This window comes from Ceratotherium simum, chromosome 22, assembly GCF_057802395.1.
Source record: "Ceratotherium simum simum isolate JZ-2026a chromosome 22, ASM5780239v1, whole genome shotgun sequence".
In the NCBI taxonomy this organism is placed as follows: Eukaryota; Metazoa; Chordata; class Mammalia; order Perissodactyla; family Rhinocerotidae; genus Ceratotherium; species Ceratotherium simum.
Window position 1 is genome coordinate 18,360,070 of NC_141921.1, and position 23,918 is coordinate 18,383,987.

At 50.0% G+C, this 23,918-nt stretch overlaps 2 protein-coding genes across 8 annotated transcripts in view; one reads left to right on the plus strand and one right to left on the minus strand.

The window, feature by feature from the left end:
* Nucleotides 1–2,112: 2,112 nt before the first annotated feature.
* SLFNL1 (schlafen like 1) lies at nt 2,113–7,115 on the plus strand. 5 transcript variants are annotated; one of them, XM_087446176.1, is made up of 4 exons: nt 2,420–2,958; nt 4,774–5,271; nt 5,539–5,682; nt 6,379–7,115. In XM_087446176.1, the coding sequence occupies exons 1-4, from the start codon at nt 2,503–2,505 to the stop codon at nt 6,499–6,501; spliced, it is 1,221 nt and encodes a 406-aa protein (XP_087302302.1). In that variant the 5' UTR covers nt 2,420–2,502; the 3' UTR covers nt 6,502–7,115. The 5 variants fall into 5 exon arrangements, with proteins under 5 accessions (XP_087302303.1, XP_087302302.1, XP_014639712.2 ...); XM_014784226.2 differs by having other exon boundaries at nt 2,420–2,899; nt 4,763–5,271; XM_087446179.1 differs by having other exon boundaries at nt 2,420–2,889; nt 4,927–5,271.
* A 1,585-nt stretch (nt 7,116–8,700) lies between these two features.
* Nucleotides 8,701–23,918, minus strand: part of CTPS1 (CTP synthase 1) — a 30,368-nt gene continuing 15,150 nt past the window's right edge. For all 3 annotated transcript variants that reach the window (XM_004426034.3, XM_087446174.1, XM_087446175.1), the window contains exons 8-19: nt 22,964–23,115; nt 21,380–21,512; nt 18,625–18,713; nt 17,709–17,803; nt 16,962–17,024; nt 14,974–15,017; nt 13,647–13,743; nt 12,512–12,567; nt 12,313–12,409; nt 11,672–11,816; nt 11,030–11,121; nt 8,701–9,611 (exon numbers count right to left, since the gene is read on the minus strand). In XM_004426034.3, the coding sequence (XP_004426091.1) occupies nt 11,037–11,121; nt 11,672–11,816; nt 12,313–12,409; nt 12,512–12,567; nt 13,647–13,743; nt 14,974–15,017; nt 16,962–17,024; nt 17,709–17,803; nt 18,625–18,713; nt 21,380–21,512; nt 22,964–23,115 (1,056 nt within the window). In that variant the 3' untranslated portion in view covers nt 8,701–9,611; nt 11,030–11,036. The remainder of the gene's footprint in view (nt 9,612–11,029; nt 11,122–11,671; nt 11,817–12,312; nt 12,410–12,511; nt 12,568–13,646; nt 13,744–14,973; nt 15,018–16,961; nt 17,025–17,708; nt 17,804–18,624; nt 18,714–21,379; nt 21,513–22,963; nt 23,116–23,918) is intronic.

A 23,918-nucleotide genomic window follows, 5' to 3' on the forward strand; every position in this document is an offset into this window, starting at 1 on the left:
GTGAGGAAAGTGTTGGCACTCAAATCAGTTTGGCAAATTTCCTGCAGAACAGCTGCCTGACAGCAAGGCCTCTAGTGAAGTATGTTATGTTTTCTGGTTGTGTTCATGTGTTTCATTTGTCAGGGAGCCTCCTGACCAGCTGTTTGTTTCTGCACAACTCAACTGGACTAGAGTTAACCATCTAAAACAGCTATAGCCCAGTTGTACAGTTGCTGTGAGAGCAGTGCTTGATAGCAGAGTCTAGAAAGGCCTAAGGTAGAAGAGGGGGAAGCATGGAGAGCTGAGCCATCATTCCGTAGCTCTCAGAGCGGTGGATGCAGACATGGGGCAGCCCTGGCTGAAGGTGGACAGGGGGCAACTACCTGACAGGCTCTCCCCAGAGCCTCACACTGCCACCAGGTGGGGCCTAGGGCGGGGCCTCTTCCTTCCCCCACACCATAGTCTCCTTCTCAAGTTACCCACCCAAGCTTCTGCCTCAGTCCCTAAGGGAAACAAGAATTCATTAACATCTTCAGAATGGCTGCTCAGAGAAGGAAGGCAGCCTTTTCAACACTGTCAAACAGCTTCCCCTGTCTGAAGCATCTGCCTTTCAACTCTACCCTCCCTGCCCCCAATCAGGACTTCCAGAAGCAGTGTGGGAAAGTGCTGCCTATATCTGCATAATGAAAAGCACTATCAAAGCCCCACCCACCCAAGAACAGATTTCTGTATTAATAAAGGCTATATATCACCATGTCTTGGTTCTTGTCAAACAGTAGGTGACAGCCTGTCCTTCAAAAGAGATGGCAATGCTTGACTACTTTTCAGGGCTTTTCTGGACAGCAACCTCTGTCTCTGGCATAAAGAAGGACCTGGAACCAAGTTGGTTCCTGGGGAGCCCTGGAACCAACTGTGTGCATTCTGATCCATCCCGGGAGTAGCTGGGCCCTGTTAGTGCTCAGTGGAGTCTGGGACTGGTGACTGAAGGAGTAGGTGGGGACTTGTGGCACCAGGGGACCTGTGTGGACTCTGGGGCCTAGGGAGATGTTACAGAGGGAGGAAGTATGTCTGGATTCTGGGAGCTGCCAAGAGGGAGCCCCACGGCCAAGCTGCTTGGTGTATCTGTTTACAGCTATATCTGTTTACGGTGGGGGTGGGGGTGGGGGAGGAGTTTTCCTGCTTGACTTCCCAACCCTGCTTGCCTGAGCCTGGCCAGGAAGGCATTGTTGACTCTCATGAGCTCACAGAGGTAGTTGCACAGGCCCCGCCCAATTCCTACAGCCCTGGTTCTCCCTGCCCTGTGCCCAGCCCCCAAGTGCCCTTGGAGCTGCTGTCCAGGGGTCAAGGGGCTGCGGGAGCTCAGGGCTGGCACCTCCCACATGCCCCCAGGAACCATCAGGCCATGAGGGTGATAGGTTTTTCTCCTATTCCTGTTTGCCCTGAATGCCCCCACCCCAGCCGTGGTGGCCCACAGGCCCTGACTGCCTCGAAGATCCAATCTGAAAAGATGCGGCCCAGTGGTACCTGCCACACAGACCAGAGGCTGGGTGTGTGGGGGTGAGTGGAGGGGCTGGTGTGTGCACGTGTGTGCACAGCTCAGGAGGGAAGCCCCTGGCTTGGTGGGAGGTGGAGTGGGGGTACGCAAGGGTCTCAGCTCTGACCCTCATTCTGCCTCTCCTCGCTTCTGCTCTTTGGACCCAAGCCAGAGGATTCGGTCTAGACTGGCAGTTCTTAAGAAAGGCCCATGAGCCTCCTCAGATTATATATATATGTGCAAAGGCCGTTTTTCTGGGGAGGGGCCCTAGCTTTCCTCAGTGTACCCAGAGCATAAGAACCTCTGCCCTAAAACCTTCTGCCCTAGCCCTGACTGTTTCAGAGCCTCTACTGGGCTCACATCAGGCTCAGACCAGGCGAGGAGAAGCAGCAGTGGGGCTGCAGCGAGGCCTCAGAGCCCTGGGTTAAGGCCTCTTCTCCAAAGGCCCCTTAAGAAGGTTTCTGTGGTGCCTAGAGGCAGCGGTAATCTCTGGTGGGCAGGAAACCCTGAGGGCACCTAAGAGGCCGCAGCCTGTGGATTGGGGAGGAAAGACAGGACCCTGGGGCCAATGAAAGGATATGGTGGGCCCTCAAGAGAACTGAGTTCTAGTCCCTTCTTCCTCTCTTTGAGCAGATCCCCTCAGTCTTCCCTTGTGGAATGAGGGGCAGGCTCATGTGCTCTGTTCTCTGGCTCAGCCCTGGCTGACTCTCCTCTTTCCTGTCCTAGGCCTTGGAGGGGTGGCAAGCCCCTTCTTGCTGGCCCTCTACCCTCCCTCTCTCTCTCTCTGGCCCTGCCCAGCCCCTGTCAATCTGTGAACCTCCCAGGAGCCTTGGCACCCCTTGAGTCCCCTTGGAGGCCCTGGGCCAAGCTGAGAGCCTGGGGCCTGAGAGGAACAGCCAGCGATGAGGAATCCTAGAAGCCCTTCCGAGGGACACCCCTCCAGAGACCCCCAGGAAGAGATCACCACAAACACAGGTGCAGGAGCCCTCATGGAGCCCCCAGGCAAGCAGCACTTGCAGCAACCCCCCTCAGAAGAGGCCCTGCCTGAGCACTCAGGCCTTGAGGCGGCTCCCAGCACACATATTCTCTATGTGGGACACCTGAACCCCCAGTTCTCAGTGCCCGTGCTTGCCTGCCTGCTGCGAGACACTCTGGAGCGGCTGGAGCTGCCGGTGGCGCGGGAGCACATTGAGGTGGTGAGGCGGCCACGGAAGGCCTATGCACTGGTGCAAGTGGCCACCCATGAGGACACCCTGGCCTCCCTCCCCAGGCGCCTGCAAGCAGCCTTGGCAGAGCACCAGATCCTCAAGGAGCTGGTGGCCCGCGGGAAGGAGCTGGTGTTGGGTAAGGGCCGAGGGCCCTCAACCCACAAAGAGGTAAGTGAGGCATTCCCGGAACCACCAGGCCTGCGAGCCCCAGAGCCTCACCAGGGGAGAGGCCTGGGTGTGGATGGCCTGTGCTGGGTGGGGGTGGAGGGTGTCTTTGAGGAACCAGAGACAAATCTGCACACTTGGGGGCTGCTACTCAAATGACCATGGCCTGAAGCTGGCACTGCCAGCTTACTCCCAGAGGGACACTGACTCTAACAGTTTGCCTCCAGCATGGAAGCATGTGAAGAAAGGCCGGAGTGTGGAACGCCTCCCTGGGTCCTTCTGTAGCCCAGTCTCTGGGCCTGGCCAGCCCAGGCCTTAGGATACACAGGGGCCCCAATTTTCTCTTGGTCTACCACATTCATTTGTTGACAAACACCAATGCCCGCTCTGTGCCTGGCAGTAAAGTGGACAGCAAAGGCTTGGCCCTGCCCTCAAGGGCCCTCCGTCTATGGGCACAGCCAGACACAGCCAGTTACAAAGCTGCGAGGTGGCCACCTGGAGCTGTGGGAAGACAGGAGGGTCCTCACTGCTCTCTGGGGACAAATTCACAGGGGAAGTGAAATGCAGGCTGGGACTTAGGGACAGGCACTCAGGGGAAGGACATTCCAGGGAAAGGGACATGGCATGTACAAAGGAACGGGGGTGAGGGAGAATGTTGCGTTTGTAGAAGGACAAGCCATTTGGTGTCCCTGGAGCTGCAGGGGAACTAAGGAAGAAAGCTGGGCCAGAGGGCAGGGACCAGGCCACCCAGGCTATGAGACCAAGGCAGAGCACCAAAAGGCTGGCCTTTATGGGGCGGAGGGAGCAGTGAAGTCACCAAGGTGGTGGTAGAACACTTGAGACAGGTGATCTTGGTTTTTCTTTTCTCTTGGGGTGAAAACGCCATGATGTGTAAATTGTTGCAGAACTAAACAGCTCTGTGACTTACATTTCAAGGCCTGTGAGCTTGATTTCACGTTTGTATGACAGTTTTCTCATGCTTCTGATAAATTTGTCTTCTCTTGGAGCTGCAGGGTGGGTAGGCATGTGCCCCTCATCGCCATGCCTCAGTGCACACTGAGCTCCCAGCCCTGGAAGCCGCTTCCAGAGACTTGAAGGCAGCGGGGAGCCAGGGAAGGCAACAGAGAACCCAGTAAGAGAGGAGTGACAATCTGACTTGCATCTAGGGTCAGTGAGGAGGAGGAGGAGGAGGAGGATGGATGGGACAGGGAGAGCCTGGAGGCAGGGAGTCCAGTGAGGGGCTGACTGATGAGGCCCAGACTAGAGAAGTGGCCATGAGCATGCTCATGCCCAGAGCCCTTGAACAGAGCAGAAACCATGGAAGGGACTCAGGAGGCCAGAGGAAAGCTGAGATTCAGGAGGACTGGTCAGTGGTCCCAAAAGCGATGGGCAAGGGTTTCAGTGAGCTCAGGAATAGTGTGGGGTCTCTGGGAGCCCCTCTCAATCCAGAGATCCGAAGCTCTGTCACAGGGGACCTCAGGGCACTGAGATGGCTCCTGGAATGATCCAGTCCTGGGCTTCAGAGGCCTATCCTCTGTGGGAGGATAGGCCCACAACCCAAGTGGGAAGAGTTTGGCCCACAGGTGTCCCAGCCCCCAACCTTGGGTAGGACAGCTCTTCTTAGCCACAATGCGTCCCATTGTCCACCTGGGAAGAGGGCAGCCCAGCGGGGAAAGAGCTGTGGCTGCTTCAAACCCTTGACCCAGCAGGGTTTCCTGCATTGGTTGCATGGTGGTGGGCAGAATTAGACCCCTCCGCTTGGGCGGAGACATCAGGATGCCCGAGTGGGCTGGACCCTAGCGGGTGGAGGTGGGGCTCTGGCAGTCTGTCCCTGTCACCGCCAAGGTTGGGGCTTCCAACTCTTGTCCCTCACCCCAGCAGGAGGAGGACGGTGGCCCGAGCCCTGGCCCCAGCCCAGGCTCCAGCTTCCCACCAGCCCGGCTCACTGACACCCCTCCCACCCGGGCCCTGGCCCAGCGGTGGCGGAGTTCCTGGGGCCGGCCCAGTGGTGCACGCTCCGACAGCGCCATCGTGCACCAGGAGATCCTGGGCCAGGAGCGGCTCTTCCAGGGCGCCTTCCTGGGCAGCGAGACGCGCAATGTGGAGTTTAAGCGGGGCGGTGGCGAGTACCTGAGCCTGGCCTTCAAGCACCACCTGCGGCGCTACGTGTGCGCCTTCCTTAACAGCGAGGGCGGCAGCCTGTTCGTGGGCGTGGAGGACAGCGGCCTGGTGCAGGGCATCCGCTGCAGCCACCATGATGAGGACCGCGTGCGCCTGCTGGTGGACTCCATCCTGCAGGGCTTCAAGCCCCAGGTCTTCCCCCACGCCTACACACTCACCTTCATCCCCGTGGTCAGCACCTCTGCCTCCAGCACCCCCCTCAAGGTGAGCTGTGGGACAGGAAGGTCTCTGGGTCTGTTTTGTCATCCATCATGTCATCACTCTACACATGATGGCCTACATCTACTCTGCTGAGCGGTGCTGGGCGGGGGTGGTGGTGAAGGGGAGTTGGGGATAAGAGAGACTGGAGAAGAATTGGAAACAGCCCTGCCTCTAGCCCCGCCAGGCTGCCCTCAGCAGCAAGCAAGGCAGGATTTGGGCTGCAAACTGTCCAGTGCAGTGCCCGCCACAGCTGCTGCTGTCCTTACCAAGGTGATCCGCCTGAGCGTGCACGCCCCCAAGGCCCAGGCCGAGCTGCAGCTTTATGAGACAGACCAGGGGGAGGTTTTCCTGCGGCGGGACGGGAGCACCCAGGGCCCACTGTCCGTCTGTGCCATCCAGGAGTGGTGCAGGCAGGTAAGTGGCCGAGGCCTTGTTGGGTGGGGTGGGAGACAAGCTGGCCCTGGGCCCCTTCAGCCACTCACTGAGCAGTCCTGGGCAAGCCATCAGGTTTCTGCTGGTCCTCCATCACCTCATGAGTACACTGGAGGGACTGGATTGAAATAACCCCACTATATGCCGTATTCCACTGTTGTGTGGCTGGGGGAGCTGCGAAGAGTAGAACATTGAGAAGTTTCAAGACAACCCTGAGGACTGTGTACTGCATCTTGGGGGACACACTTAAGATATGGGTGCTGGACAGAGTCCCAAGGAAAAGCCTTTTCAAGAGGGAAACATCAGGTGGCAGAAAAGCAGAGGAGGGTAAGGGGCTGATGGAGAGGGAAGGATGTGGTGGGGGGCTGCCAACCTGAGCCTGCCCCTGGTACTTGAGGAGGCTGTGAGGACGGGTCATCCCAGGGCAAGGGATGCCGGCAGAACCCTCAGGTCAGGCGGCTTCCCTCAAGACCCCAGGGCTGACTTGGTCAGAGATGGTGGCATGGCCCGGGGACCCAGCTTCCCCACCTAGCACTGTCAATATGGTGCCCAGTGGCCTGAAGCAGGCCCCCCAGGCGCTCTGGGCCTTGCCTTCCTCCATCAGTCAACCCTGGGTGGAGGGTGCATGGGTGTGAGACGATGTCAGTTTAGACATCCGCTTCCACGATGTCCCCCCAGAAGTGGATGGCAGAGCTGAGCAAGCTGGAAGAGAGGGTGAAGGTGTTGACGGTGGAGAAGGAGCAGCTCCAGCAGGAGCTGCAGCGGCACAGGCCTGTCTCCTGCACCTGCTGCGTCCTGTGAGGGCCCCAGCGGGCAGGCGAGGGTGGGGCGGGGGAGCCCATGCTTAGCCTGGGAGATGCAGCGGTTTCCTAGTTGAGCCGAAGTCCTCCCAATAAAACCCGTCTGGGCTGCTCAGAGGTGGATGGGAATGCTCGCCACGCTTCCTCGCTCCATCCACAACGCTGCCCACACACAGGGCGGTCCCCACGCAGCTACAATCCTGAGCAGACCCCGGTCTGTTTAGCTCAGAAATTGCTCTTGGCACAATCCCCAAGGAACCTTACTTTCAGAAAAAACTTGTAAAAACTTAGCCAGAGCTATCCTAGGGCTGACTGTCCCTCTCTCTAAAATGCTCATTGTGCCCAGGCTGGGGTCTATGACTCCAGTCCGCTAGACGGCCAGAAAGGAATTCATCATCTTGGGAGAGCCCCTCTGCAGCTGGCAAGGCACATTCCCTAACTGTGGTTACAGGACAGACAGGCCACCCTGCAGCCCCCACGCCTGGCTTGCTGGGACTTGTGATGGTCAAAGCTCTAATAAATTACATGCACCTGGGGCAAGAATGGTTCTTTCTAGGGACCCAATGTGGCAGTGGGTGCCTATCTCATGACAGATTACCAAACTCTGAGCTCCTCAGGGACACCCAACCACAGTGCCTGAGCCAGGTCTACAGAGGCTGCTTGAGAAGTGCACAGAGGATGGGCTGCTCAAGAAGTCAGAGGGGAGCCATTTCTGAGCACCTTCCACGTGCCAGGCACATGCCAGAAATGCTCTTACTGGGAAATAGCTGGTTTCTACAAAGGCAGGGTGAGGTCGTGTTGCAGTTGCACTGCTCCAGACTGCTAAGAACTTGCCCAGGTCACCTGGGTTGAAGTGAAGGACACTGGAGGAACTTGGCCAGGTGTCCTCCCCAAGGAGAAGCCTCTGAGCACTGGTCAGTCAACACTGGGCATGGAAGGCCACCCTCCTGTACAGTCTCGGCTTCAGCCCTCATCCCTGGTATGGTCCTGTCTGTCACAGCCCATGTGGCAAAGCTGGTTGGGCTTTGCAAGCCCATAAAGCCATTTGGGGTCCCTTTTCTAGAAGGGTTATGCAAGTGGCCAGCACTCAACAACTGGTCAGCTGAGGCACTCTTAAAGGCAGGGACGGGAACATCTGACCCCTCCGAGACTTTTGCAAACCACCCCACACCCACTCAAGTCCTCACTGTTGCAGGGAGCGCTGGCTGTCACCAATGGGCATGTCAGAGCCCTCAGTTTGGGGAACAGCTTTTATAAAAATGATTGACGACTGTCTGATGGGACCACCAGGTGGGAAAAGAGGTTAGAATGCACCCAATCGGCCACATTCAAAGTACCAAGACAAGCATGAAGCCCTCTGTAAGTGTTCTTTGATTTCAGTCCATGAGAAACGGAGACAAATGCAGCTGGGCTGCTCTTGGCCAGGGGGCAGGTACACCAGCTTCTGGGCCCCAGCAGTGATGGTGGCCTTGGTCCAGTGAGTGGAAGGATAAAAGGGAGCCTACTTCTTTTCTGGATCTCTCTGATGGAGCAGCCTGGCCAAATGGTGAGAAAGAAACATTTTTCTCCTCAACCCCTAATTTCTCAAATGTCGATGAGTACAGGCTGTTGATCACCGGCCTGAGCCCTGAGCCCCTGCCTCAGACCGACTGCAGAGGAGCTGGCTCATGAGGAAGTGTGCTCAGCTGCCACAGCATGGGTGGTGGGTGCAAACATCACCAACATGCCACCAGGGGCATGGATTCAACAGTGCTCATTTCACTTTGGAGGAAAAACCACTCAGGACAATGACCTGGCCCTGGAAGGCTGTGGGGGATAAAGCAGTCCTGCTGGCTCACACATGTCTTTGGTCTGCTGCTCCCTGGCCTCCCAGGTCCACGCCCGGCAGAGGGAAGGACCTCCTTCATAAATAATGAATTCCCCCTTGCTCAAGATCAAGCAGTGTACTCGGCACCCGTGCCTCTTTGAATCTCTATCTTCATAAGCCGAGAACCTGAATTTGAAAGGTTTGGGGGAAATTCTGGTTCCTATTAAAAAGAAAGGCTCCCCTCTTAGTTTTTAAACTATCAGATCATCCACTTAAGGCTGCTCTCCTGGAGGAGAGCCTGGCACTGACAGTTTGGGGGACCGCACACAGGCACATCTGACACCGGGCTCAGACGTTTTCCATCTGGCCACGAAAAAGAAGTATTACAAAGTGTGTCTTGTTCTGCTTTATTTATTTCTTAAGTTAGAGAATGCACGGAGTCCAGGCAGAATATAGTGGGCACACAGCTGTGCCCATCATTACATCACATTAAGAAAATAGCTTTTCATAATGCATTTCAACGGCCATAACACCATTCCGGAAGGAAAAAGTCCCCTCGAGCAAAGCTGTCTACATGAGAGGGTTTTAGAGGCAGTTTCCCCAAAAGATTCTTTGTTCTTTCTGAAGCGACCCCTTGATGCAAGGAGTTTCCCAGCCCCCGGAAGAGAAGCACAGCCGGAGGACAGGGAGTCTAACATCACACTTCAGAGGGACGCAGACTTCTTGCCGTTTCACGTGACACCAAACTGACCGTCCCTTTAGACAACAAGTACCAGCCACAGTTGGCACTGAGCGGCCACACAGTGCAGGGCCAAGGCTTTGTTTCTGGTTTCACTGCTCTTAGTGGCAAGCAATGCCCTCAGGTTACCAGCACCAAGTGTTGTAAGCACTAGCTAAAATTACCCTCCGTGCTCACCAAGTCCGCAGGGCTCACTTTTTATAACGGTTTGGGCATCCAAGGGGGAGCAATGGGCTACACACCCGAATCCACAGTGACGTGAGGTAGCTGGAGAACAAGGTGATGGATGGCCCCCCGCCAGCCCCTGTCTGTCCTCTACTCCCGCCCAGTGTCCTGCTTCTCGGCTGAGAGGCTCATGGACCGCGAAGGAGTGTCAGACACCAGGCAGCGCACAGTGCAGGAGCCGATACACGGGATGGGACATGCAAGTCACAAAGTCTTCCAAATACCTTTCCCCGTAATAAAATAATCTTAATAAAAACATAATTTAAAGGAAGTGTCAAAAGCTGTGTGTAAAATCAAAGCTGTAAATTCTCAAAGTCCGAAGGCTGTCGAAGAATCACTCCTGTTTAAAAATAAGTGGAGGAATTATGTGATGTATGTTAAAGCAGAAAGTTAGAATTTATAGTCCGCTGCTATGGTACAAACTATGCCTGTTTTTCACTGAAGACCAGATGTAGGAGCCTAGGATGAATAATTAGACGCTAAGTGTATCATTCCTATAGAATCATACATTTTCAAGATTTTACATGGACTTCTACCTCTGCCCCAATACAAGCAATCTTTTTCCATAGCACCCAGCCTCTGAACAGTGCCACCAAAAGGAAATTCTCCACTTAGCAAGGCAGTTAGAAATTCCATATAACTGATCAAATATCTACCCCTTTACTATTAAAGCTTCCTTTCCCTTTATGGAAGTTTCTTAGACAAGCAAACAGCCTACAGCAAACTATGTGGTGGAGAAGATTAATGAGTTCATCTGTGCTAAATGCTTACTTGACAGAGAGTAAGCAACCAATGCCCTCCTCCTGATACGAACCTACTTCTCAGGCCCACCCACTCAGCTAAGGTCATCACAGGCCAGGTGGCTCATCGACCAAGGCAGAAGGGGGGAGGGCCGTGTGCCCACTAGACCAGACCTGTGCAGGGGGAAGGCCCACTGGTGGAGAATGCAAAGTGTGCAGGATTCAGGGAGGCTGCCTGCCCGTGTCTCGGGCAGGAGCTCATCTTCCCTGTGGCGGGACCCCCCACATATGGGGCCATACCACATCCCTGGTTCTCCTTTCGGACACCACAGATGCCAGACTGATATCCATAACCCCCTCTGATACCCTCACCAGCAGAATGTGTGTTTTTGCTGACAGTTTGCTCGGTTATCTTAATAGGACTTGATACAATTCATGGCAGTGCCCACACCTACTGCACTTTATAAACTTATAAACCCTATCACTTATAAACCCTATCACTATAAAGACAAACATTCAAGGTTTATTCAATAATCATTTGGATTTTAAGAGATTTCCAAAATAAGCAGCAATCAACATAAAAGTGCTGTATGTTGCATGTATCAGCTTTAAAGCACTTCCTGACGAAAGCTTGAGGCTCTGCGAAAATGACCAATACCATGCTGTCATACCTGTCACCTCCTTAAAGATCTCTAAGTTTATGGCTACATGAAATAACAAGGGTCTAAGAGTCCAGTTCTCCCAGATTTGGTCAGATTGACACCTGAATGTAGCCATCAGTAAGGAGACAACTGTCTGGTAACTAGTGTCCCCTCAAGGGAGTCCCCCAAACAGGGCAGACAGGTGCACTGTAACCTGGAGGGGCCTCACTCATTTGATGCCCATGCTGACCTTCCCACTTTCATTCTCTGGCAGATAAAAATTTTCAACACTAAACTTTCATGATATTCTTGCAATTCTTGTGTTATCACCATTGAAAAAACAAACAAAAAACCTAAAGCTTAAAAATATCACTTACATTACCATCAATCATGATTTATTGATGGAAACTTCAATTCAGTGATTTCAGAGTCAGGGGAGCTGCTTCCACTTCTGTCACTGTAGGTGTCCCTGTAGAATTGAGATGGTTTATTCGTCATCTCCCACCAAAAACTTGTTTTACTTCCCTGTTTCTGTAGCCACCATTACTACAGGGACACTTGTCTGCACACAGCAGAAATCAGGAAGACCCTTTACTACACTGCATATTTAGCTTGAAGCTGTCGAGGGATCTTCTTCTTCTGGTTACAAGATCTACCTTCAATTTATACTTCAGTCTTGACACCCTAACCACCAACTCAGAGTAACTAACTGGTTCTGGATAAAGGTAGCAATGGGGCATGAAATCCACCAGGGCTGTGGCCAACACCCCGTGAAAAACCACAGTTCTCCATGGACCGTAGGGTCCAACTGCCAAATGTAATCCCAGAACCCAGATGCTGGAGAGAGGGGGACCTGGCGACGAAGCCAGGGGAAGGTCAGGGTGGCACAAAGCAGCCTGAGAAAACCCTGGGGGAGGAGAGGACACCCGCATGTCAGTGTGAGAAGGAGCACCTAGGAAGCACTCTCATCACCATAATGCATCACCGACCACCTGGAGGATGAGAGAAGCCTGACCCACCTGGGCGACAGCCTGCAGCCTTTCTGGAGGTAATGCGGGAGCCTCCCCACAGAGGCCAGGAGGAGGCCAAAGTATGGTGGGGAAGGCTTGATAGGTCTGGACAGGAACTCAGGATGGTACTGAACTCCAACAAAAAAGGGATGATCTGAAGCAGAAATGTAAAAGAAACAGCTTCATTATGTATGTGTACATAAAATGTAAAAGACGAGAAAAAACTCTCGTTAAATGTTTCTTACTTCCACAGACCCTAAAAGTATTTAACAATAGCTTCTTAATTTGAACCTGGGTAAAGGTAACCACGAAGCACGGGAGGTCTGACGCCCCCCGCACGCTGTCACCCTCCCGGCTGATGGGGCCTCCTCTCCCGGTTCCTGTCCCCAGCTCCCCCAGCCCCCGACTTCCACGGGATGGAGTCATGCAGGTCACGTTAGATCAGAAGTGGGGCTTAAGTACCAAGTCCCAGGCGCAAGAATGAGCTTCCCAGGGCTCCAGACACCTCGTTCTCCAAGACCCCTGCCCCCCACAAGGCAGTGCTGCTCCCAATTGTTAGGGCAAGGGCAACACTAATATTTTTATATTTTCCCACACGCCAAGAAAACCTTCCTAAGTTTTCCATTAAATACAACTGCCCAAGTAATCACCTTCCAACTCCACGATTTCCATTCTCTCTCCTCCAATATCTTGGCCAACAAACTTCAAGCCTTGATCTTCCAAACACTTTTTCAAGACTGGATTCACCTGTTGAAGCATGAAGAGTAATTGTGCTGGGCTCTCCGCTTATGGTGTTTCCAGAGTGACAGAAAGGAGAACATTTTAAAGGGCCCAGAGCTCAATCCTCACCTCAAATCTGTGGCGGTGCCTTTCTTCCAAGTAATCTGGGTCCCCATAGAGTTTCCCTGACAAAAGAGGCAGGCTGATGTCAAGACTTCTGAATCTATTCACAGCCACATTCTGCTTCCCACTTGCCTCTATCGTCTCCACAGCCAGGCCTTTTGAAAGTTACTTCTATGATTCTCCTGCCACCACAGTCACCTGCTCATGGCAGGGCAGTTTAGACTAAATCTTGTCTTTGACTCTTTGACCACACCAAGGAAAACTGTAACAGACAGACTTGCACTAACCCCCAGCAACACATGATCACCAAGGTACGAGCACTTTCCTGCTGGAAACCGCCTGGGAAGACAAATCCAGATGTACCAAACAGCCGAAGCCCTGAGAAAGACGTCCTGAGAGCTACAGGATGACCCTTGGGGCCGGCACCATCATCACAGCTCCTGAGCACTGCTGGCTCCCCTGAACAAGGGCTGCATTTGCAAACGGGCTGCTTTCCTGACCCATGGCGGCTGCCGGGTGAGATCCCCAAATCCACAGAACGTTCGAGTTGGAAAATCTGAAGATCACCACTCAAGTGGCTCAAACTGTGCTGTGACCACACCCCCAGACAGACACAGGGTGCCCCTGCTACTAAAGACAGAATTTTCCCACAGTGGGCAAAAGAATAAAATCCAACAGAGTAATTTTCTTCAATATTTTCCTCCCCAAATTTTCCATAAATCTTTAAGCACCTATTAGTACTTTTAGAATAAAATCTATTTAGGTTGACCTGTATGAAACTGCTTTTTTTATGGGACAAAAATTGCCAACACTGGCAATTTCATACAGTTCAACCTAACAGTAGAGGAAAAGAACAGACTACAATGGATTTCACCGAACTGCCTTATTGTGGTGAGTCGTCCACACCCACGGTCCCCAGGTCCTGGACTGCACTGCCTGTGACCTTTCTAGACCCACACTGCTGCTTTGGCTATTACAGTCTGTCCTAAAAGAGCATGACTAGGAAGGGAAAAAAAGAACTTCAAAAGCAAGAACAAAATAAAAAATGCCAGCCTGGCCTTCTGGAGCCACAGCACCACCCCAAGACACACGTCCTGGATGTGCCGGGCCGAAGGCCAGGCCTGTGGAAGGCAGCTCTTACTCATGACCGAGTTCTTGGTCTGGAACAGGGTTCTCCTCTTGCCCAGCCTCATGGTTCCGCCCATCTGCCCAGGATTGTGTTCTGGCATGTCTATGACCTGGAGATGTTTAAAAAACAAACATGCACTACCAAACTCTGCCTCTGTTAGGAGACAGACCACCTGCTCTGAATGAAACAAGCCTGTGTACAGGCTGATTCCCCAGCCTTTCCTTACAAGAGATGTTTTGTCACAGTGGAAAATGCTTCCCAATAATCATTTTTAATCCTTTATTGGGCAGGGTCCTCATGAGCTGCAGGACCAGACAGCTGCTCCCTCCTTTGGCCATTCCTGCCCCCAGCACTTTGGATCATAGGTGCTAACGGGCTGCACGTTCTAATAAAGACTAACACAGCAGTATGGATACAAGACTAGATATGTGATAACACGTCTCCTCTACTAGACTCAGGAGCTGCTCAAAGGAAAGAGATGCTCAGCTAGGGTCCACCAGGTCCCAGTGGGAGCTCAGCGAACGTCTATGGAGAGAGTGGCCCAGGCACCCAGCCATGACAGTCCAGCCCACTGCCCAGTCCCGTGCTCCCCACCCCCCTGAGGTTCCACACCTCAAAACCTTTGCTCTTCTCCTCCTGAAGTCTTAGTATTAGCAAAGTTCAATTTCAAGTCAACAAACATATTGATGGTGTTTAAGTGCCCTGAGATCAAGATTAAATGCCTTGTCCATCTTGTTTATCACAGGGTCCTCAGTACCAAGAACAGGCCCGTCGCCCCAGGGCTGGGGATTCAAAGATAAATAAAGGCACTGTCCCTTCCCCTGAGCCACATTCCTCCAGCAGGAGATATAACACAAGGTATGCTGGCCTTGAAAAGCTCTGGTTACCGTGAAACAAATCAATACTATATTCCAACAGCTCCTTAATAATATGCCCACCTCCCAGGGTTGTTGGGGATTAAATGAATTAATATATATAAAGTGGTGAGAACAGTGCCCAGCATACAACAAGTACCTATGTAAGTGTTTCCTACCAGTACTGCTATACAGTGCTTCTGGGAGCTAAGGGGAGCGGGATGGAGAACTGTTTTAATCAGGATCCCCCTAGATGGCTGGGGTGGTACCTGTCTTAAAAACTTTATGTGGCAAACTGGGAACAGTGAGAAATTCACAATGAAGAATGAAAGCTCTTCCCATCCGGCAGGTCTGAAAGTGCAGGGCCTCAGCGTTCTTCGGGAAGGACCCAGTGGTCTCATTTCCTGTCTCCAACCATCCATCACTCTCAAAACACCCCTTCCACACCTTTCTAAGCCCTGGGGAGGTTCAATCACTGGACTCACCACGGGATGACTGGTCTCAGGGTCAAACTCTGTAGAATTGGCATCTGAAAAGTCAAAGTACTCATGTTATAAAAACAGTTACAAACAAAACTGGTTATTTAAAAGTTTCATTCCTAAGCTCCAAGTTATTCAGTGATGAGAACAAAAACTTGGGATAACATTTTTAAGATATAAAATACCCAACCCACAAACACAGGTGAATTTTTTCCATTAAAGCTAACTCTCTAGAAGTCACGCTGCACAGAATGGGGAAGTCAAAACCAACGATGTAACCCAATCACCTTCCTGTAGATAAGGCATCCCGACAGTTCTTACACTGTCGTCTCCGTTGTTTCACTTTTCGTTTCAGACTGTATCCATCCAAGATGGGCAAGTATTATTTCTTCTACATTTCTCTCATCCCCAGCATCTTATACATGCCCTATGCAACTGCCTCACTCAATAGATAAATCACAAATTAACTGATTTTCAAAACCGAAATAACCTTTCTATCCTTTACTGAATTTACAGTCTAACCATAAGCAAAACCACTCAAGACTAAAAGAACCGAGCTCCTGGTACTGCGTGGCTGGGTCTTTCTGTGTGAAATGCTAGGTACTGTCCCCTCCTGGGCCTAGACCAGGGTGGGTCTCGACTAAAGGTGAGGTCATCACCAGGTCACTGACACCCCCTGGTGCCCTGAGTGGGCAGCGGGAGGTCATGGCTGTGGAAGGGTTCAGGGTGCCCAGAGGGCCAGCTCTGGGTGGTGGGTGGTAACACAGGACCATCCAGGAGCTCAGAAGCCAGAACTAAAACGGACCTACTGTCCCCTCTGGGTTATTGTGAAGTAGCCTCTCAGAAAAAAATGTGAAATGAACCCAGTCCTAACAGCAAGCTGGCCACAGAATAATCGCCTGTACTTTGTAAAGCCAGATTTTTACATTCTTTCAGGTTACTTTGTTTATTTTTCTTAGAACTTATAAGGTTTTTCTGAAAACCTAGTATTTGTCCTCTGGGCTACAGAAAATAGAGGGGCAGTGGCCGACTCTTCCATCGGTGGCTCCAGTGAACGGCACCCCCACATTCACACCGTGTGTGGCCCCCCTCCCCCACAGACTGTGGGTGTGGCCATGGGACATTAGCAAGCTTCACTGGTACTTACACAGTGGGCTTTTTTTTGGGAAAAAAGTGGGCTTTTTTTGGAAGCCTGGCGGTCACCATGCTGTGAGCAAGCTCAGGCTGAAGTACTGAATGATGGGCTGCCACGTGGAGAGACCCTCTCGATGTCCGCACCAGGCAGAGCTGAATGCAGGGCAGGGTGACCTCAGATACACTGCATGGAGCAGAAAACCACCCAGCCGAGTCCAGTCAACCCACAGAATACTGAGAAATAACAAACTATGGCTGTTGGGAGCCACTGTGTTTTGGGGTGGTCTGGACACAGTAATAGATAGATAGTTAGGCACAGAGCCAACATTCTCGAGCATTTCCTATTTGCCAGGCACTGTGCTGGGACTATTTACATGCACTATATCATTTAATACTTACACAATTATTACCCCCTTTCACGGAAGAAATAGAGGCCCAGAAAGGCTAAGTAACTTGCTTAAAATCACCCACAGTCAGTGATAAAAGTCAGAATTAGACCACAGGTCTGCTCAGCTCCAGAGCCCAAGTCCATAACAATCACACAGCCTCACACGGGCCAGTTCTCCCACTGGGCACCAGCTCAGGGATGGTGGCCGTGTGATGGGGGCCGAGGCTCTCCAGAGGGGGAAACACAGGCAGAGCCGGGGCGGCTCGCTCAGCTGGCGCCCGCCTTCCTGTGGTCCGCCTGGAGGAGCTGGGCTGCCCCCAACAAATACGGCAGCTCCCCTCACTGTGCCTCGAGGTGCCGAGAGACCAGGCTGTCCTCCTCCACGGCTCCCAGTCGCCCAGGAGGCACTAGGCTCCACGCCCTCCAGGAACGTTTAAGCAAGAATTTAACAAGTTTTTAAATAGACACGTACCTTGCCATCCCAGCACATTTCTTGCAAATTCAACCACCGCCAACTGCATTCCCAGGCACACACCTGGACGGGGGAGGGAAACACAGATGAAGCCCCGTGACAGGCGGCATTGCACACTTCCACCCACCTGCCACGGACTGTGTGTCCTATCTGTTCACAGAACTCCAGTCATAAACCCTCATCACTCCCTGCTCTAAACAAGCAGCCCCTGCTGTCTTTATCTGATATCTCTATCAGATTCCAAAAACTGGGTCTAAGTATCTGTGAAGATTCTAGGTGCTACAAGTCATTCCATTTTAGCAATAAGCAATATTCTACTCAGTACTTAACAATTCCAGTTCTCTTACCGTCTCTCATTGAGTTCCCATTTACAAGTGATCAAGTTGACAAGTACTGAAATTTACAGCACCAGGAAGCACCCAAAAATCACTTCACGCAATCACAGTCAGCTGGTGTTCAAGTGAGGCTGTACAACAGTCTCACGTGTCCTGCCAGACAGCTGGGTTCAGTAAATGGACAAGGTTTCTAACTGATATTCCATTCTCTGAAAATCCCACGACATCTACACGCTCACAAGTTTAAACTTTCCATTTTAAAGGAGAGTTTGAATTTCTCCCAAACAGAACCAAAAAGGCCTCTACTTGAGCTGCTATCTAGAAAAACAGCATCTATGTTTGGTTTCGGTCGTCTCCGTGTTATTTATAGGCTCCCACTTGGCACCTTTTCTTGCTCTTTCGTACTCCTTACCCAAAAAAGGCTTCTTCTGCTTCCGAGCCCAGGCGATTGCTTGGATTTTTCCTTCTGTCCCTCGAACACCAAATCCCCCTGGAACCAGCACTCCACTGTACAAGAGAGCACAGCACAAGGCGACCCACTTTCCACCAATCCAGCTCGCACTAACCACCCAGGGAGCCATTTCTAAGACACTGATGCCATGAAGTCACCCCATATACTCTGCTCCTGGGCTATGACCATGGTTTGAAGACTGCCAATGAGCTGTATGTAAACACTATGAACTTAGAAAATGCAAATAAAACCATGGACTATTCTTAGTAACATAAAAAATGCTTATGACAAGCAAAAAGAAGATGGCATATGTAACTGTTATACGGCCACTGTGTGATATTTGTCCCAGGCATGGATTCTTTCCTAATTTTTAATATACATTAATAGAAACACATTTTTTTGACCCCTTGGCTTAAAGTGCTCCCCTAGTAGGAAGGGGGCCTTTCCTTGACAGCTCAGGGCGCCACACAGACCTGGGGTCTCAATCATAGTTGTGTCGCTCCATAACATTCCACTGTTCTAGTGAACTAGAAATTCTTGCTCATGTTCTACTATTATAAATAACAGCTGCCAAAAACAATTTATGAGACTCTAGTGATGGGTGCTCATCAAATGTCTGGGCTGAAAAATCTTTAAATAAGCTTCAATAGATGCATACAGCAAACAATATCAATAAAATTAGAACAAATTTTCTTTAGACTCAATTATATTGATAAGCTGTATTTCATAAGGCTTAAATGATCCATATGCAGTCTTTTCAATAATTAAAAGACATTTTGAAAAGTAGATTACCTACTACTGGCACGTGAAAGCACGGCACTTCGTTCATTAAAACCAACCCCAAGCCCCTGGAAACCGAAGGGAAAAGAGTACTTACTGAGCGCTGCAGAGTTTCTGCCAGGCTTCGTGGTAGCGCACAGGCTCCTCCTGTAAGGTGCTCGGCTCCAGGTCCGTAGAATCGATGTACTGGGGGGTGTTCAGACAGGGGAGGAGAGAGGCAGGCTAGTGACTCCAGAGCCACGTTCTTTCACAATTTCTAAATAATATGATCAATGTTCCATCTCTCTTTAAAATAAAGTCTTAAAATGATAATATATTTAAAGTTAACAATTTTAAAATAAACTTTAAATTTTTCTTATATTTTAAAATATAAGCATTTCCTTCAACTCATTTAACTCCCGAATCTGGCTCTCTACTCGCTCTATGCCGGGTCTGTTTAGGATCAGCTAGGCCACTGCAGTGGACTCCAAAGGGTTCTCTGTTCAAAAGACACTTTCCCCAGTCCATCTTCCACCCAGACAGCTCTTCATTGTTTTCAGCTTTATTGAAGTGTAATTTACATACAATAAAATACAAGCATGTTAAGTGTACACTCTGATGAGTTCTGTAAAACACGCACACACAGATGTGACCACCAACTCAATCAAGACATAGAAAATGCCCCCCCAAAAGTTCCCTCTGCCCCCTGCAAACAACCTCCTCCCCACCTCCTGCTCTCGGGTCTGCTTTCTATCACAAGTTCTGCCTCTTCTAGAAATGGAACCATACAATATGTAGCCTTTGTGTCTGGCTTCTTTCACTCAGTATGTTTCTGAGATTCCTCGTGTTGCTCTGTATATCACTAGCTTGTTGCTTTTTATTGCTACGCAGTTTTCCACTGTAGGAATAAACCACAATGTGCTTATTCACTGACTTGTTCTGGACATTTGGCTTGTTTCCAGATTTGGGCTATTATGAATAGGTCCATTTGTATAAATATATTTTTTGTGGACATAGGTTCTCACTTCTCTTGAGTAAATATCTGGGAGTGGAATTGCTGGGTCGTATAATAAGTGTACGTTTACCTTTATATGAAACAGCCAGACTGTTCTCTACAGTGGTTGTACCATTTTACGTTCCCACCAGCAAGGCAGCAGAGTTCCACAGCCTCACCAGCACTCTCAGCCACCCCGGTGGGATCCATGACGGCCTCGTGACCAGGCCCTCGCCAGCCTGTTTCCAGACAGTTCACACTCTTCCACCTACCGAGTTCTCGACTACTCCACATCTCCAAGCCCTGGGATATGCTCCACCTTCTGTCGGGAACGCCCTTCCCTTCTGCCTTATCCATCTTCCCAAACCTGCCCAAGGATCTCCTGGAGGAAGTCTGCCCTCCTCAGACGTCTGCCAAGGCAGGTTCCCTCTGCTTCTGTGCGCCCCATTCATACCTAAGAGACCTTGTTGACTTTATTGACCTCTCAGCCTCTCCCGTCCAACACATGACAGGCACAGACTACCTCCAAGTGGATAACGTAAATAAATGATGGAAAGAAGTAGCAAAAAACAAGTCAGGGCAGTGTAATGAAATTGCATACTTCTTGAAACACATATAATGGGTCATTCTACAGGAACCTGTTCACCAGCACTAAGCAAACTGAATTATCACGCTGAGAAACACCTGGAGGAGGAGGCGGCGAACCCCAAGGCCAACAGGGAGGAAGCTGCACGGGACCCGTCAGTTCTGACCCCGGTTAACACACTCAGCACTGAGCTCCAACTTTACTTCTCACTTGCATCTCCTCCTGAGAAGCTCCAGCTGGTGAGCTGCTACGCTGGCAAAAAGACCTAAAGGGGACAGGTGGAAGGTTTCTCCAGAAGGGCTAACAAATAGTACCTCCTCTCTGCCAGGCACAGTTCTAAGCACCTTATATTATTAGCTCATTTAATTCTTTTTTTTTTTTTTAATAATTTTATTTATTTATTTTTCCCCCAAGCACCAGTAGATAGTGGTATGTCATAGTTGCACATCCTTCTAGTTGCTGTATGTGGCACGCGGCCCCAGCATGGCCAGACAAGCGGTGCGTCAGTGCGCGGCCGGGATCCGAACCCGGGCCGCCAGCAGCGGAGCGCGCACACTTAACCGCTAAGCCACGGGGCTGGCCCTCATTTAATTCTTATAGTAACCCTATGAGGAAGGTACTATCACCATCCCTATTTAAAGATGAGGAAACTGAGGCACAAAGAGGGTTAAGTAACTTGCCCAGGGTCACATCTTGCAAGCGACAGGGCCAGACTCAGCCCTGGCTGTGTGACTCCGGAATCCACACCTGAACCTCGACAACACTTGACCGCCTCAAGGAGACAGGCGGGGGCCCTGCCCTGACACTTCGCAGCTCAGCTCTGCCCAGCACGGCACAGGCAGAACACAACCACTACTAGTTACTGGGTGCTGCCTGTGTTCCAGGCACTGGCTGGGCGACTGGACACACGTTTTGGAGAGCGCCCCAGCTCTACGAGGTAGACATCAGCACTCCCACTTCATAGACAAGGGAAGTGGTGCCAGCCATTGTGCAACGTGCCTCTCGCCCACTAGGGCTCCCGCATTCCTGTGGAGGAATTTCACTTGGTCACCTGATCTTCAGAGTCAAGCACTCACCTCTCTCAGCTTCTACTCTGACCGTCTCTCCCCTTCATCATTTCCTAAGAATACTCTACTGTTCTCTCAAAGCCAGGGGCCAACCATGAATCTTTTGTATTCCTAAAAAGAAATTCTGAGCTCCAAAAATATAAAGCAGATACCCACGCAGCACCTATGAGAATACAGACGGCTTCCCTGTTCACACCTCAGCTGTACCTGCGCCAGCCCTCCTTACCTTGATTTCCAATTTGTGGTTGATGGCCAGTGCAGAATGCTCCAGAGCTTTAATGACAGAGGCATATGAGTCTGAGAACTTGGTGTATTTGCCCACAAGGGCGATAGAGCAGGTCTCCAGTAAGCGATCATATCTATCAACCAAAGGTCAAGAAACACCAAATTACTTAGAATGTAAATACCATCGTGAGATCAAAATTGCTTTTTAAAGAGAAGAAAAACATGTCTGGGAAGAATATAATGGGGGCAGCTACTATCTGAGTTCTCTGTACAGAACAGTAAAGAGGAAGCAAAATCTCACGCAAGTTGTTTAAAAAAAAAATTAAAATCCCAACCGGTAAAAAAAATTAACAAACAGGCAAGATGATTCACAAGAGTTAATGTGATGAAGGGAATAGTCAAATTACAGGACATCCACACAATAGTCCATACTCATTAAAAAGTTTCATTAAATTTCAGTTATAAACCATTATGACCTCAATAAAATTAAAAAAATAAAGTTTCATTATAAAGTATAATTATTAACAGAGCAAAAATGTTTATAATATTTTATGAAAAAAAGATCATAAAACTGTATGCCGTTTTTGTAGCCACATAAAGATAGACATGTAAATGGACAGACTGGAAGGGAAGATGTCAAAATGAAAATAATATCTCAGAGCAATGGAATGAGTGCTCCCTCCCCAAATGTTTATTAATATCATCATATTGATTTTGCACCTACAGTAAGCACACCCAGTGCTCTGAGGCACTGTGTGCAGACCTTTGATGTGATGTGCAAGCATCACAGAGCTTTAAGAGGAGGAAAGTAGCGTGGGGACAGTTCTCAAAGTGATGAGTTTGGGCAGCAATAGTAAGAAAAGACTGGACATCCTTGCTGATCCTCTTCTGGTGTGGGGTGAGTAGCATGTTCCCAAACACAGCTCAGATATTTGGGACACTACCAGGAGTGCTCCAGCCACAGTCAGCCATTCATGTGGGTCTCAGGTATATGTGCAAACCTGTTTGCACTGATTTTCTTTTCTTTTTTTTTTTGTGAGGAAGATCAGCCCTGAGCTAACATCCGTGCTAATCCTCCTCTTTTTGCTGAGGAAGACCGGCTCTGAGCTAACACCTATTGCCAATCCTCCTCCTTTTTTTTTTTTCCCCCAAAGACCCAGTAGATAGTTGTATGTCATAGTTGCACATCCTTCTAGTTGCTGTATGTGGGACGTGGCCTCAGCATGGCCGGAGAAGCGGTGCGTCGGTGCACAGCTGGGATCCGAACCCGGGCCGCCAGTAGCGGAGCGTGCACACTTAACCACTAAGCCATGGGGCCGGCCCTGCACTGATTTTGTAGTCAATGGGAGACCAGGGTGATGGGTGTGTAACCAGAACTCACTGGAGAACTGGGACCTGGGCAGCTCTGCCAGGACTTCCTCATCCATGATGCAGCCTCCTGAGGGCTGAACACCTTTCTTAACACCCCTTACCATTAAGACCCTCTCTAACAGGAGTTGACAGCAGAAGTAAGAGTTGAATTCCCTGAGCCCCTACAAAAAGAAAAGCAAGGCTAGAACTCCCAGCTCCTTATTATGAAGCAAACCTGTCAGCCATCTCTTTCCACTTCATCAGCATTTTTCGTGGCTGCCTCTCAATAGGGAGGTCAAGTCTTCGAAGGAAATAATCTACAACCCCCTGCTCCTCTAGTAACAAGGGGACTCGGTAGATGGACGAGACATCGTGGACACAGATCACCTGTTTAAAAACAAGCAAGGGTTACTTAAGAAAAACAAACAAAAACCCAACTGGGCTGTAGCCTCCCACTAGCTATATGACCTTGGGAAAATAACTGTTCTAAATTTGAAAACAGAAAAAAGGGCAATTTTCTAGAAAAATATAAATTACCAAAACTGACTCAAGGAGAACAGAACAGAAAATGAGTGGCTAATCTTTTATGAACATGGATGCAAAAATCCTTAAAAAAAAAAAAAAAAAAAATCACAAACCAAACCACAAATGTAGGTTAAAAAAAAAAAAATCCCGTCTAAGTAGGATCTGTCCCAAGAATAGCAGTTCTCAAACTCGGCTGTACATTAGAATCACCTGGAGATTTTAAAAATCCAAAAGCCCACACTGCACCCCACAGCACTTAAATGAGAATCTCTGAGGGCAGAAGGCAGGCATCAGCACTTTTTTTAAAGCCGAGTTTGAGAACCACTGCATCAGGAAATTGAACAGTGGAATTCACCACATGAATAGATTAAAGGAGGAAAAAAACAAACTCACCTCAGTGGATGCAGATTTAATAAAAATTCAAAACTAATTCATAATAAAAAGTTTTGGTAAATTAGGAATATTAGGGAAAATGTGAAAATATAAGAAATCCACAGCAAACATCATTTGTTTGGTATTTAATATTATTGCTTGATATTTAAAGTCTAGAACAAGACAAAACTGGCCACTAACACTATTTCTAGTCAACAGTGTACTAGAGATATCAGTCATTACAATTAGATAAGAAAAAAATGTACATGAACTAGAAAATAAGAAACAATTGC